At 33.7% G+C, this 16,462-nt stretch overlaps 1 protein-coding gene and 1 long non-coding RNA gene across 2 annotated transcripts; one reads left to right on the top strand and one right to left on the bottom strand.

The window, feature by feature from the left end:
• The first annotated feature begins 243 nt into the window (after positions 1 to 243).
• Positions 244 to 1,587, top strand: LOC119080194. Its single transcript, XR_005088289.1, has 2 exons — positions 244 to 1,095; positions 1,220 to 1,587. It is a non-coding gene; the product is annotated as an uncharacterized LOC119080194 (long non-coding RNA).
• LOC119080192 (leucine-rich repeat-containing protein 40) lies at positions 1,319 to 16,166 on the bottom strand. The gene is made up of 4 exons (XM_037188434.1): positions 15,289 to 16,166; positions 3,068 to 4,085; positions 2,765 to 2,963; positions 1,319 to 2,696 (listed from the first exon to the last, which is right to left on the bottom strand). The coding sequence occupies exons 1-4, from the start codon at positions 15,591 to 15,593 to the stop codon at positions 2,032 to 2,034; spliced, it is 2,187 nt and encodes a 728-aa protein (XP_037044329.1). The 5' UTR covers positions 15,594 to 16,166; the 3' UTR covers positions 1,319 to 2,031.
• Positions 16,167 to 16,462: the final 296 nt, after the last annotated feature.

The raw sequence follows: 16,462 nt of genomic DNA, 5'->3' as shown, positions 1-16,462 counted from the left end.
TGAAAAATATTCTTGCCATCCCGATGCCATCCCACTTATTAGAATCTTAGTAAGAATCTAATTAGAATGAATTAGAATGGATCGGAATATCCTTTTAGTCTCATTCGAATTACAGCTTTTAAAGTGAGATATGAAATCAAGCAGACATTTTTCAGATATTCTTTTTACACTTTTGTTCTACAGAATAATAATTTACATCAATTAAAAATATATTATTTATACTTCACACGGTCTATTCAAAAATCTTTCCTTTTTATTACAATTATATTCCTTGCACTAGTCAGGTGAGTTAACAAACCTATGCACAGAGTTGTTTCATCAGTCTGTGTGCGTACACGATAACTAAATTCTCCATTTACGTTAATATACAAGTGGGATGTTTATTGTTGGCTTTTTTGCCATTGTCGATAAAGATGATCAGCCGTTTTTTGAAAGGTCAAGGTATGGAAGATGAAAAACTTACACTGATACCAATGAACCAATAGCCCAGCTGCGTCATTGTTCTTCATCTCAATGTGGATGTAGATTGGAATAACATCTAACAGATTCTTAAAGGTGAAAAACATTGTTACTGACAATTTGTTAGATGCTTGAAGGTGAAAAATATTTGTTGTACCACTTTTGTTGTTGAGCACTAGAATGGTCCTAACGAGTAGCCCTAGTGTTTATATCTCATCCAAAGACATTGTAGTAAATCCAAATTGAAACCAAAATGAAGGTATTGGCGCCCGCTGAATAATGAAGTTGAAATAATAATAAAAAAAAATGGTTGGAAGGTATAGAGTGTATGACAAGTATAAATTTTCGAGTTATCAACTTGTCAGAGTCAGACACGCTAGATCTGCCAACGAAAATTTTACTTTTCCGTAGATTTCGTTAGTCCCTCTATTCTTCATCTTCCTCTAACACCTATATTTGGACTACCTATTTGGATTTTCAATGATCGTCAAATTAAACAAATCTGCATAAGAAGTGTACCGATATGAGGGACGACAATGGATGTGAGCTCTGAGTCTACAAGGAATCAGTTCTTAGATGGATTAGGGTGCAACGATCAGTTGCGTGATCTTATGGGTGATTTGTGGTATTTATTCTGTGAGTATTGGTACAACCATTCAACCTTCTAGAAACCACTGGTATTTCTCAAAAATTGTTTCCACCAACTTCTAATTGAAACGAGACAAATTCTAGAAAATATATGTGAGTGTTATGTCCGCAGGTTTCACTGAAAGTAACAAAGTAACAACGCCCACTACAGCAGTGTAATGTTGAAGACGAAGACGGTTCTGGGAGTAAAATGATGATCTGGTTTTTAACACATTTTTATTGATTCCTTAAATTAAATTTGTTTTTTTTTTGTTCTCTCAATTTAAATATGGTAAATTCATATCTTATTGTACTCCAAGTTATATGTTTTTCATTTTGTCAATATTTTAGTTACATTTTATATTCTGACTAAAAATGCCTTCCATAATATAGATAATAATAAACCTAACTAATATAAAAATTTGAGAAAATTTGTCGGGTGCAATAAAATCATTTCAAAATTATTATTTTTTTCTTCTCTTCAATTTCATTTTTACTTTTGAGAGTCAAATCTCATCTTATTACATTATAGTCATGGTGTGATATACATTTAATAATTAAACTCGTTGATCGAAATCAATTGGTCATGCTTGCGATAAAGCAACACGAAAAGAACAGAGTGTCGAAACGAATTCTACATAACACATTAGAGATATTTTTATATGAGAGCGAAAGAGTGTTAACCATCTATGCATCTGTCGCATTTTATGAGTTTTTTTTTTTTAAATCAAATCTAAACAATCAATCATTTATCTACATGATGCATATTTTGTGTCCAATCAGTTGATTTATTATTCATTTTCTTTTTTCATTCTAAAAATTAATTTATCTTCCTCTTTCCATAGCTATTTGAAAAAAAAAAAATTAACAAACAAAAATTTAACAACTTTTTGATCTCCTATTTCCTTCTCTCAATCTCCTTTCAACACACACACGTTCCACTGTTCACTTGGCCGGCAAACTTTCATCATGAAATATTTCCGGCGGTTCTTCCGGTTCCAACAGTTGTTGTGCTCGATCTGGTGACGGACCTAGCACTTGCGGTATGGGTGAAAAGTTTTCATCCACAGAATTGTCTGTGTCGACCGTCGATGATGCAACGGGTGTACCGGCTGGAGTTGACGTTGCTTCAATTGATGATCGTATATCAATTGCCGGTAACGTCTCAATTTCACTGACTGATGATTCGGTAGATGTGGCTATTGTACTTGTGGGTGGTATTGTAGTTGTTAATGGTGTTTCTGTTGTTACTGGTGATAATTCAGTTGTTGATGATGTCGACGACGACGATGTTGATAGTGTTGTTGAGGGAGGTATTGTTGATGAAATCACTGTTGTCTGTTCAACGGGAGCTGGTTGTAGTATTATTGGAGCTGGCATTATCACTTGTACGATAGACGGTGACGGATGCATTATATTGTTGGGTATTATTGGAATTTGAGCTTTCAGCATGGGTAACAGTGGAATCGGAGGTGTTAGGAAAATTTGTGAGCTCTGAGCGATTTCTGTTTGTCGTATGATGCAATGAGCTATTCCTAATAGTCGGGCTTCTTGTGCTTCCATCATTGCTATCAAAACCGGTAATTCATCCTGGCAGAGTATGGGATTTTCTGAAATGACAGAGCGATTGGTAATAGGATTCCGCAAAAAATAAAATGTTTTTTTTTTTAATTCTAACCTTGCAGTAGAATTTCTAATTTATTTAAGACTCCGTGGTTGCTGCATCGTGTTTTTGCGACAAGTTCCGGGGATATTGAAGTTATCCTATTGTTTGATAGATCGGCCAAACACAAGACTGGAAGTCCGTGGAAATCTTTCTCTAATTTGGTTAAATTGTTAAAGGATGCGTCCAATTTTTCGAGTTTCGGCAAGAAAGACTGCAAGGAAATTAGATTGAATAGTTAATCGACTGGTACAAACGCTAGTCAACACTGTCGAAATTGCATGAATCTTTTCAAAAAAGAATGAAAATACTCCTTACCTTTGATGTTTCCTCTAGCGTCTGCAAATCATTGTGGGATATATCCAATATTTCCAATTCTTCCAATCCGATCAGATCGTCGGGTGAAATTACTCGTAACAAATTGTGGGACAAACTTAAAACTCGTAACTTATTCAAACCCATCATACTGCCGTCCAGTGACTTGATCAAGTTATGCTCCAAACGCAATTCGAAGATGTACGAGTCCGGCTCAACAATATTCTCCATTTTGCCACTCAACTTTTCGATACGATTGTACGATAGATCGATTACTTTCAAGTATTTCAGGCCTCGAATGTCGTTTAACGAAAATTCCCCCAATAAGTTGTTCGTAAAATTGGCTTGACGCAAACTTTTTAAAGGTTGTAGCGATCCGTTCAACGATTTGATGTAATTGTAGCCCAAGTCTAGGACCTCCATTCGATCAACGTCAAGAAACTCGTCTTCAGCCAGATACTCAATTCTATTCTTGTATGCATACAACACTTGAATGTTACTTCCATACTTGAAGACACCATCTAATGCCACCAATTTGTTATCGTTGAAGTACAACGAGTCCAAGTGTGACAGATTTCGAAACTCTTGAGGCAGGTGTTCCAATTCGTTGTGATGGGCAATGATCATCATTAATCTTTTCGAACCTAATGGCAGCTCATCATCCAATGACGTCAAGTGATTGTTGTTTACGAACAAAACCTCCATGTCCTGCAATTCACGCAACGTTCCATTCAACGATGTCAAATTGTTGCGGCCGAGGTGCAAATAACTTATCGTCTTGGGTAATGAGTCCTTTTCCAGCATTGATAAATGATTGCTCACCAACACCAAATGTCGAAGATATTTTAACATGCGCAAATCTTCCGAGTAAACTTGTCGAATTCGACAAATGCCCAAATCAAGCGTTGCCACGTACGGCATATGGTTTAACATATGCCGTGGTATTTCTTCCAGAAAATTCTCCGACAGTCCAAGATATTCCACTTGCGAAAGATTTCGAAATGATGATTCAGGTAGCGTACTGTAATCAAGAGAAAAATCGAATGTTAAAGATTTTCGGATATTGAAATTATATTAATCAAAATTATGGAATTTTAATAAGTGGCGTGGCACGCTCCTCCGAATACTTGTGTTCAGAGAAAGCGCCATATTTTATAGTACTTAGGTTGTTCATTGATAAAGCTTTAATGTGTCGAACTCCGTCGATTCATCCAAGCGTGACACGGGTGACACGGCATGTGATGGGTATATTAAAACAGGATTAGACAAGGGTGTAACACTATTCACACTATTCACATATATTTTTTGTCGACGTGTCTAGGGGGTGGGATTAGATGTCAGTCTTTTTCGAAGGTCAGAAATTAAGGAAAAGCACAGAATAATGTATCGTTAAAATTGTCGTCTCGATCGTTGCTCATCACATTTCTTTTTTATTGACTAAAATTCGGATCTTCTGATGAAGAATTCTCCAATGTCTGTTACTTTTTGTCTTCCTCAAAGTGCGTATGAGGTACGGCATAATTTAATTGAACTTGTTGTCAAAGAATAATTTCTTTCATTGCTTAAAAGCTCCCGATTTTGCTATGGAACAATTAATACAATTGCCCGTACATTGACCTCACCTGTGTGTTGTACCAACACGCGAAAAATAACCGTTTCCATCATATTTATCAAAATTTTGAATGTTTTTCCATTGCAAAGAGAGTTATATTCACTTCACACCTAAGACCATGTTAAATCGTTTCCAATGTTTAAAAATAAGTTTTAATCAAAACGAAATGGGAAATTTATTTATTTTTCTGCTAAATTTAAAACAAGAAAATATTTATTATTATAAATGATTCACAAAGTGTAATGTCAACAGTATGAATGGATTACGAATATTTTTTTTTTCATTCAATTCCACTTATCTATCACAATTAAGTCTAGTGATCTGAATTCGTTATGAATATTAACGGCCAGTGTTTCGAGGGCGATAAGAGTCAATAAATTCACCAGTTTTACAATAATTTCTAGAGATCAGAATATAATCTGGGAGATATGTTGAATAAATAAACAAAATTTGGTTGTGAACAGGAAATTATTGAATTTTATATCTGATACAGAGGAGACTGTGAAACACCGTTTATCATATACAGATTGTGATGAGTCTGTGAAAATTATTAGTGAAAACATAAATCCAACAATCGAGCGTTATACATTTGATGTTTGAATCAGTGGCTAGAGTTGTAATGTATATGCCACTGACGAAAAGCATATCACCAATATAATTATCGACACTGTTACTTCTTTGTTGTTAGATTTCTCAGCGATTTGATACCAAATCTTTTACTTCACTAGCTTCAACATATATTTTTATATATAAGGCCATTAAGAAGAGCTCATATTAGTTTTGTTATGTCTGTTTGTCATAACAGATGTAATAGCAATATTCTTCAAGTCACGTAATCATTCATTTTTTTGTAATTCTGGAAATTACACTGGGTCTCATATGTTTCTGTTAATTGATGTAATAGATAATAATTCGACGTATACATACCTTACAGAGCTTTTATACATTTCGGGGTGGTGACATACGTTTGGAACATAAGTATCACCCGAGTAAAGTTGAACAAAGACTCGTTTTTAGAGTGTTTTATCACTAGGCAACAGTGACCGATTGTTCTCGTTACGGAATCAACGCATCTAACATAAACCTACAATATAGCTACCTCCAGAACACAATCTGAAATATAGAGCTCCGCCTAGACTTTGATCTACCAAAATTTTTAATGGAACCTATTTGAAGCGAATAAGCAAACGAAAAATTCAAACGAAAAACACGAACTTGTGTGGGCTTGTGTTTAACGTGTTTAAATATTGCTAGAATATAGAAAAGGAATGAGAAACGGAGTGAAAATATTCAATTAGCGAAGCCAAGCCTAAAACTCTAAAATCTAAACAAGCTTCCATTCCTAATGTATAGCTGCGGAATCAAACAAAAATCCACTTATTCAAACTGTGAGAGAGGCAATTTGTATCTCAGTTAGTCGTTTTTATGTGTATACATCTCGTTTAATATTCATAGGCACGAGTTGGATTTTTTTTCGTACTTAAGAAAAAGACAATTAAATTTCAATTAAAGATCCAAATTATAATGTTTTTATGGAAATTTCTTAATGAATAACATCCTGACATTTTTCGGTTGATAATTTTATCATTTAATCTCCTTGTACGCATTTATGTATTCACGGTGTTAGCGACACATTAATTAATTAAATAAGAGAGAGAGAGAGAGAAACTGTTTATGTTTATAGTCTTGTTACGTACACAATCAGCGAAGGCAAACGAAAATTGAATTCGACCATCATAAAGACGCAAACAAAATACACAAGAGTAAGAACACTCTCATCTGACTGATAAATACGGTTCGTAAGAGACACCACACAGGTCTTTTTCCAAATGAAAGTCCCAACCAAAAGTTCAATTCTTAAACAGATAGCTCGTCATTTTCATGTGAATAACGATTAGCACTGAATATTTTAAATAAACAGTCGCACTTAATCACTCAAAAAGAAAAAAAAATTAATTAGAAGATGATAACAATATTCAATATTCATTTGGTTTAAACGGCGATAACGTTTGAAGTGTGAAATTATTTAATAAAGCGATTGGCCAAACTTTCATTGAGAAACTTTTGAACAGAAGTATAGCTCCTGTCGTAAATTGAACCACCATTGAAGATATTGCTGAGAATTATGCGGAGTCGCTTTGACGTCGACGAAATCTAACAGCGTTTTTTGAAGTATTTTCATCGAGCAGTTTGGAATTTTAGACTGATCATATTCTCGCTTTCTGTACTTCTTTATCATCAGACGAATTGAACAAAAAAGGACAAGGCTGCCACGTTTTAAAATGCTTCCTATTTTAGGAATTTCGGAGGCATGATTAGAGGACGATTTTAGGAGTTTTTCTTTCCTAATGCCTGATTTACGGAGTATTTTAGGAGAATCTTGTTTGTTCTCGAAAATATTTTGAATGGTGATTCAAGTGTGGATAGCTCTGGATAACTTTTGCAATGTCATAATGAAATTACAGCATGTAAAGAATGAAGGAGCTCAATTTTAGGAGTTCTAGGAGGTTTTAGGATGATTTTCGAAGTTTTGAAATTTTAAGGAGTTTTAGGAGGAGTTCCTGGAAAAAGAAACGGTGTGTGTTCAGTGTTCTACGAACTTATATTCAACGAATGTACGTTGTGTATTTGATAAGTGGGGTGTTACAGCCCGACCCGAAGGGGAGGGCTGTATTCCCCACTTGTCGAATAACAACTTGGAACCTCGTAAGTACAATGCTTTACGTGATTAGGCAATGTAAATGAATATGAAACATGCCGTAACACGTAAAATATTATATTTTATGTGTCGATGCAAAGATAAACCCGAAATCTCTCTCCGAGCTGATGCGTAATGTAAGTTTTACCATATAAACGTATAAACGCAAACGTATATGCTTTGCAGGAGACATGGAACCAATCTTACCTAATATGTTGCATATACATTTCCAAAAAAATCTTGTTAATCGTGACAAGCATCAAGAGATTTAGTTTCAATAGGATAGTAACTTTCTTTCTCCAAGCAAATTTTTTAACTTTTTACAAATGTAAAGCATTCCACCAGTTCATATATCGAATCTCTTACCTGACTTGAGCAAAGTATTTTGAAAAATCTTTTACTTAATTTGTTACAAATCAACTATAGACGAAGGTCATTGCATATTTTGCTATTGATATCAAATGATTAATTTGTAGCTCATTAGAAAGGTTTCTCATGCTGAAGCTACGTGGTTCACTTGTTCAATTTTTTTTAGAATTAAATGAAATGATACCTAGTGATATATTCCAGCATATTAACACCTAGAAGAGGGTGATATCTGGGCTTTATGTAAGAAATGGGAGCTATTTACTCAAGATGAATGAACTATATAGAAAAGGTGATCAGAGAAAAATAGTTTGTAAATTCCTATCGTTCAGAGGCTAATTTAAAGGCCAAGAACTCGGACTTTTTATGCTTACATATTCACACTCAATGTAAACGACCGATTTTCGCGAATTTGTTTTCGCAATCTTTATTCTACTCGATAAAATTATGGATTTGTGACATAAATGATTAAACTCAGTCAGCCCCAAAATCCTGATTCCAAATATGTTTCACGAAATATTCAGTTACCGTTTCGTGTGGGTCTAAAATCTAACGAATGTGTATAATGTATGTGGTGTGAAAACAACCGTCGGTACATTAAAATTCCACAATATTCTTATCAAGTCACGTTAAACAAATCAAAATTAAGTTTGACATTATTTTCAAAATAAGCTTCACATTTCAGATTAATTGTTTTCAAACATTTTTTTTTCTCATCTTCTTCAATTTTAGATAAGAATATTTCTTGAATTTCTTCTTTTATTCTGCGGTATGTGGGACTTACTGCTAATGTTCCTACTAAAATCGCTGGAGAATGTTATTTACGTTAATCTTTGACCCATTACACTGTTCAAAGACAGAGGCGAAAATCTTCACGACATGAAAAAGAGAACTGTTCTACACATTAGTGGTATCAGACTAGACACAAAAATGTTCAGTAAAAATTCACCATTCGTTATCCTTGCATTTATACCATTCCCCATGCATATTTTCCTCATTACTGCGCACAGCAAAGAAATAAACATTTTCTTTCTGTTACTTACTACAATCATTCACATAATATTATATAAATAATGATAACCTAATGATATTTTATGGATGTGTAAATTGAATTCATCTGAATCTCTCCACATTCAACACTCGAAACGATTCATAACTTGTTATGACTTTAATCTTTTTGAATTGAGTTAAGCGCCTGGCGCCACAATTTTCCATACACACATAATAATTGATGGAGTGATAAAATAATGCGTACAGTTCTTTTATTTTTCGTGTGATGCATGTTAACGTATGCGGATTGCAACTGATTTGAATAAATTAAATTCCATTGATTTGAAGTTAATCATACATTCGATAGTAGTTGTTGGCAAGTATGTATTATACGTTATAGGTTATATCGCGATTAAACAGCTAAAGAAATTTGTGTAATGACTGATGATTACAATTATCAAATGTATGGACATAGTTAAGTTATGTAAAAATAAATAATTTTTTTACCGATTAACGACGCATATGAGTTCCGCAATTTACTACCTCGATGCAATTATAAATACTTACATTCACACGTGTTAAAGCACCAAATTAATCTTCCAAAAAAAGAAATAAAAAAGTATTTTCCACATTTCCGAAGCTGTCAGCTTCTCCACAACTCTAATATCTTAACGTAATCGAGTATTGTGGGCCTCTGGATGGAGCATAATTTTTTTTTTGTTACTCCTTCCTTTTCCATTCTAATTTCATTTTTTTTAATACAACAACAATGACTTGCAGTCCAGACATATACCCCTAACCAATTAAAAAAAATTCATAAAATTTTAAAACCTCTCGCACTTGCTGACCAGTGTAATAACCCAATTTACTCCATCGCACGGTCATAAAAAAATTAATTCGCCAAATTAAATCTAAAGAAATCGGAAACACTACACAGAAAACATCGCAACGTGCCATCCGAAATGCCACAAGTTCACGAACAGTCACAATGTTAAATTATGGTTGAAGGTAATGGGCAATGGTGAAATTAAATGGAATTGAAATTTGTATTGAAAAAAAGCTTCAAAGTACAAAAATGGCAAACTAGACTCGTCCGGCAAAATGATTTGATCCGAGTGCGTGACTGCTTGGAATTTGTACTCAAAACGTTTGTTTCAGAAAATTGATATAGCCACACTTGTATTGTGTGAAGTGATATTGTGTCGGACACTTCAGCAAGAACTTATGCGTAAAGCAAAAGTTTGTTAATGAAAAAATTAATTGAAGCTACCACCGTTCCAAAAACTTGTCTGTCAATAAGAATATTGACAAAATGTTAAACGAATATGTTATGCAACAAATCAGTTTACTTAACTTGGTTGCACTTGGTTAACTTGGTATAACAATGTATACGTGGAAGTGGGTGGTGTATATGAACTTACATATTACTGCAATGTAAAGGGCAATCCGCTCATAAGAAATTTACATTGCCTAGTCACATATAGCACAGTTCGTATGCAGTTCCAAAATTAAATTTTGACGAGTGGTATAATATCTTCTTCCCCTTCGGGTAGAGCAATAACGTCCACACTCGTTAAAATACAAATTTGGAACGAAACGGATGTAAAATGTACTATTATTTGATTGAACAATTATTTTTCAGTAAAATCAGGTAGCCAGGAGAAACGTTGGCGATTTGGCGAAAATCACTTAATTGACTATACTGCTAGATTCATTCTTCGATTCCGAGAACTAAATTTTCATGATGCAAAACTGAAGATAAATGTCGTATATGTCGTCCGACGCAGACAATGATGGATGCTATGTAAATAATAATTCATATTGCGAACATCAAATACCGATATCACATTATTAAATTAAAGATCAATTGTTTTCAACTGGAAAAGGTCAGAGGTCAAATGAGCCGTGTGACAATCATATTAACAATGATCGATCAAGTTCACTTTGTAGATATGTTATCGTCGTAAAAACTTTCTGAATTAAAACGTTGAATGAGAGCAGCAAAAACGTAATGTAATGGAGAGACAGTGAATATGTAATTTTGGCAAATAAACATTTTGTTAGAGAGAGAGACAGGGGGTGGTGCTTTCCAATCGCTTTTTATATTGCTTGCGTGGAATAAGTAAAGTGTAGTGGATGTAATGATGAACCTTGTCTTAACAATTTATATGTTATCCGTTATCGCCAGCTTTGTCTTATTCTTCTATGGTCTTATAGATAGCAGAATGCGTGGTAAATGAAGTAATAGATTTTGCATCAAACATTAGAGGATACTTTAAATAGGTCGCGTCTGTAAGCCATCACTTGCGTTCATTTTCTCATATTAGTAATCAAAACAGTCTTCTATGATAAACTATATCTTCTCTTCTAAGTATTGAAAATGTAGTGAAATTTCAGAAATTTCATGAGTTTTGTATTTGAGAAACTACTATTTGTCGATAAGAAAGTACTTGTCCTGATCAGGTCTTAACCTTGCTGATAGTCAAGAAATGATCGAGCTGATCGAAAGCAAAAACTGCAGTGCTGACAAAAAGTAAAAATTCATTTGACCAGCAAATTTAATCTTCGTTCAAACCGAAGGTAAACGCGTCTAAAGATCGATTAGAATACATTTGTTCCCAGAAAAGCATTATTTCTGCATAAAACTGAATTGTTATTGATGCATTCACACAGAAAATTGTCGCATTTTCAAAATGACGTATTACAACCGAGTAGATCAGCATAATAAGTTGATACATATGAGTGCATGAGATTCCAATTTCTACGAATGAACAATGAATATAATTTGTACTCGAATCGTAAAAACGGTATGTAGGTAGAAAATTTGATTCATCCGGAAGATTTAACACGTTTTCTTACTCTGTTCAACCAACCACTTTACACTCAATTTACTCACACTCATTCGAACGAAAATCTATGTCAATTATGTCATTAATAAAATAGACTCAGGCATTACAAGTACCGCATGTATGTACAATGTATGGATTCTAGAACAATATTCGATTCCTTTTGTTAAAAGACACCAATATCTCAAGTGGGAATCTTTGCACGGATTTTCTGCAGGCATACCGAGAAAATTTTGAACGAAAAGTAAAATTGAATTCCGTTTACATATCGAAATGGATGGGTCAATCGACCGTGATGGTAATAATTTTGTAAATAAAAATTTTATTATTCGATATATTTGAATGGAATAATCCGTTGACGATTTTACTTGTGACTTCCATTTGACGTGACAGACGCAACGAGAATTAATTGAAATTTATTATCTTGGAAATGATGGTTGTTATTGTTTTTTGTTATTGTTATTGTCAGCCTATTTTCCATTCATTGTGTTCAAAATTTATATTTAATTCATTACAAAGATGAAGGTAAAGCCACACGGAAGAGAGTGAGATCCATTTGAAACCCATGTGATTTAGCGGTGGGAATCCATAATTAAGTTTCTGTCAAATCAGTCTTCCCGATATCTTTCATCTTAATACAATCTTAAAAACTAACAAGAAAACACGATAACTGTGACACCTTCTGAAATAACAACCCGCCAAAGCTAAATGTATATTAAAATCGATCAAAAGTAAGTTTACTGACATCCCCCGAGGATCAGTGTAGTTCAACATTTCGGTCCTAATTAATCAATCTACGTACTGATCGACTTAGTCGTTTGGACATTCAAAAATCTTACAAAATTGGCGTTCGAGGATGACTTCAACGAGCTCTCAAACACTCTGTGTTGGCTTCGGGGGATGACTTCAAGAGCCTCCATAAACACTATGTGTTGAAATTGTCCTCAGATTATGAGTTGTTACCTTTAGCGTAATGAGCAACGGGTTAAATAAGCTCCTCGTATGATTCCTAATAATTATATCTTATCACAACTTCGAAACAACTCGATCCAAAAGATGTAGACAGTTTAAAATCAAACATTTCTCAAATCATGAATAGAAATTTGACTTGTTTTTCAATTTTGCATCCTCCAATTATTTTCCTACTTTACTATCGCTTACACTTTCTTCAGTGAACCAATCACCATTCAAGATTTACCCTGCTCAATATTTTCTTGTTGCTCTCTTTGCAATTATCAGTTTGTGCGTAATTCCAACTTATCGAGTTGTTTGTAATGTTTACAGTGATAAGAATATGATCGAACCATTCCAAACATTTCGCGAAAATTTTATTTTATTTTTTTATTCTTCTTCTAAGTAAATGTCTGGAAAAATATACAATTTATAAGTGATGCTGCACTACTGGCTGATAAATGTTACATATAAAAATGTCTGATTAATCTATAAAACGCTCAACCAATGACGTTTCGTCACGTTAGAATTTGTTTGAATTGTTTGTGACTTAAATAATTAAAATTTTAACCTTCCGGGGAAAATCCAAAAACATAAAAAATGGTGTGCCGCGTATGTAAAACATGTCACTAGAGCAAAACAGTGTCACAGGGGAATGTGATTTGCATTTTTATTTTAATGATTTCATTTCGATCTCACTAAGAACTATGTTCCGTAAAAAAAATCCAAGATAGTATGTTGGTTCTGCATGTTGCATTCTACCTAATGTTTCTTTTCAGGAAAGTCAAATAAAGTTCTTAGTTCTTCGTTATAAGTACGATGTCATATAGATTGTTTGGAGACCGGGTGTAGGCGCTGTGAGGGGTGGACATGAGAAATTTGGGCGGTTCGCTTACCGGTTCTGTTGAGTAACATAGTTGTATATGTTTTGTAAATGCAAGAGGTTCATAGGGTTCGCAGTAAATATTTGCTCATGAACTAAGTATATGCATGGAAGGCTAAGCAAATAAGTTTCACCAGAAATTACGTTCTACTGGCTGAGAAGTAAATGCATGCAATGTGTGGTCATGCAAGTCAAAATTGAGTAAACTTATAATATTCAATAAAAGTCTTCAGTGTTAATATGTGATCCAAGGGAACAAGACACCATAAAACCGATAATGTGGCACTGAAGAACACTGAATATTTTCACTGGTAAAACAGATGGGTTTGAATTAAACGGTTTAGTACTTTAGTTAAGTCACGAGTTGAAATAATTTCACAAAAAAAATGTTTCACACGATTGATGCGAAACTTCTAATTTTGCGGGACAAAAATAATTATTTAACTGCAAATGAAAAAAATGGTGTGAAAAAATGAAATTAAAAATTTATGTCCAAAATCTCTTGGTTTACAGGTGACAAAAAGATTTTCTAAAATGTTTAAATCAATTTGAGGTGAACTTTTCATCAATATTTTGTAGAGGAAAGAAAAGAGGAGAGTATTTGGGGTTTCATGAAGCCTTGGTTTTTCTTTCACTTTTAGTTAATCTTTTTGGCTGATTATTCTTTTTCTACCTGTGATTATTCTGATACGTCGATCATTACAAACGTTGCTAGTTGGAAATTCAGAGATTTTTGTGGTATTAAGGGTAAGGGTGTATCGAGTTAAAATATGAATAATATTTTCATCTACAATTAAGATCTCTCATGTTTTTCACTTCTAGCCTAAGTTAAGGCCATATCTAGCAGAAGAAATACCGCTAAACAGTCATGAAAATCGAAATTATCTCTTTACTCTTTTCACTGTCCGGATACGTTGAGAAGATTAAAAAATAATGAACAAGAAACCGGCGAATATTCGAAAATTTCCCGCCGAAACAGTTAGATGTTAACTGCTCCTTTGATTGGATATTAAGGTCTCCACAAATTCAATTCACAGCAGATTCACTTAAATTTTCATGCACTGCGGCACCAGTTCCTTATATTTGTAAAAAATTGTTGTGCTTTTGAATAATTTTTGTTCAAAAGACGGATCTATCTCTTAAAAGAGTGAAACCGTCAAAATGATAAAATTACTTAGAAAAGTAAAAAAAAAATGAGCCAGCACCAGTTATATCCAGTTAATGCTGGAAAATTCATTTTTTTAGGTTCATTTTACCGAAAATGTTTACAGGCACCAGACTTCCCGAAACATATTTTCAATTCAATCAATTTTCAATGGAACTTTGTGAATGGATCGTTTTAACAAAGAAGCTATCAACGAAATATATTACGTAGAAAAAACAGCTACGTTTCTCTCCTGTAACTTCGAAAACAACACATGGGTTGAAGTAACGTCCAGCAGCCAAGGCATCAGAAATGTTTTAATAATTTCTTTTCTATTTGAGTAGAAGAGCGTTTGGTTGTGTGGTTGTGGACGTTGTTAATAAACATCATTTTGTGCATACATCACCGAGGCATATACATATGATATATCTGTATGGTAATATACTATTTTAATGACGATTGATAACAACGAAAGATAACACAATCACAATAAGTGTCTACTTAAAGTTCAAAGATTTACATAACAAAATTCTATTATCCTCATGTTATTATGTTGATATTCTTCCAAACATTTTTCAATGGGGCGAAAGATTAAAATGATGAATTTTGAATGATGACTTCTTTCGGTTGGTGTGTATAATGGTACGTAATACACGTACGTTTGTGTGTAATGAGATTCATTTCGCTTAAATCGAATTCTTACAACAAATATAATAATTGTTTCGTCCTCTCACCTCAATTGATCGTAGTTTAGCTTTAGATTCTTTATCTTAATGTTCATATCGTTGAATGTCCTTGTCTCCAGATCTTCCAATTGTGAATGCGTGATCTTCAGCCAAATGTTCAAATCCGGATTCAGTTTATTTTGCAATGCATCGAAAACTTGATTGAACGAACCGACTCCTTCGCAATTAACGTATATCGTGTCCGTTGAATATTCATGTGGAGCACATGTACACGGCGAGATCTCCCGCCGTACGGAACAATGTAACGAGGCTACTTGAGCCATCGAAAATACTGTATACATAAATGAAGCCATTATTCACTATTCGCCCAATGATTTTTTTATTTTTATTTTTATTTCAATTCTTCCAGCACTTGTGTACCGACACGTTTTTCAATAATTTTTTTTTTCTTCAATTTTCGTCTGCTATCAAATTATCGGCGATTTTAACAATTTGGGGGAGAAAACTCCCCAAATCTAAATTCACAATTACAACTGACACTTCAATTTCCTGCACAGTATATTTTGTCGGGCTTGTCATTAACATTCCAAAGACCTGAATTCAATAACAATCTTTGCGTATTTTCTGGAGATTTAACTTTTTTTATTATTATTATCCCGCTGTTGCGTTGACTTCACTTAGTGCATTTACACTTTGAATGGAAATCGAAAACGAACAGAAGAAAATTACAAAACAAATTTATTAATTTATCAATGAAATTTGAATTTAACTTCTTTTCGAACTGAAACAGAGAACGACAACGACGGCTGATAAATTATTTTTTCTTTTTCTTTTTTAACAAAATAAAAAGAAACAATTTCTTTGAGAAAGCAATGATTTGTATGACCACATCACTCTGCGTCCACTAACTGACTAAATATCAGTTTGTTCCGATACATATGATGCATGGAATTTATTTGTGATTGTGCGATTCGGAATATATTCTCATTGTATAGCTCTATCCTACTCATCTCACTGTGTACAGTACAGTCGCACAGCTTTCATAATTTTAAAATTAACAACGAAAATTTTATTGCCTCCTCTTATTATATACATAAAAAACATGGTTTTGAATGAGCTTTTCAAGTGACGAGAACAAACATTCCTTTTTTATTCGCTATTTCGTCATTGATGGAAAAAGTTTGCGGTTTTTCATGGTGGTGTAATGCTTTTTAGGATTATT

This window comes from Bradysia coprophila, unplaced genomic scaffold (assembly GCF_014529535.1).
Source record: "Bradysia coprophila strain Holo2 unplaced genomic scaffold, BU_Bcop_v1 contig_350, whole genome shotgun sequence".
Classification (NCBI taxonomy): Eukaryota; Metazoa; Arthropoda; class Insecta; order Diptera; family Sciaridae; genus Bradysia; species Bradysia coprophila.
The sequence above is the reverse complement of the archived record's forward strand: the minus strand, read 5'-3'. Positions and strand labels throughout refer to the sequence as shown.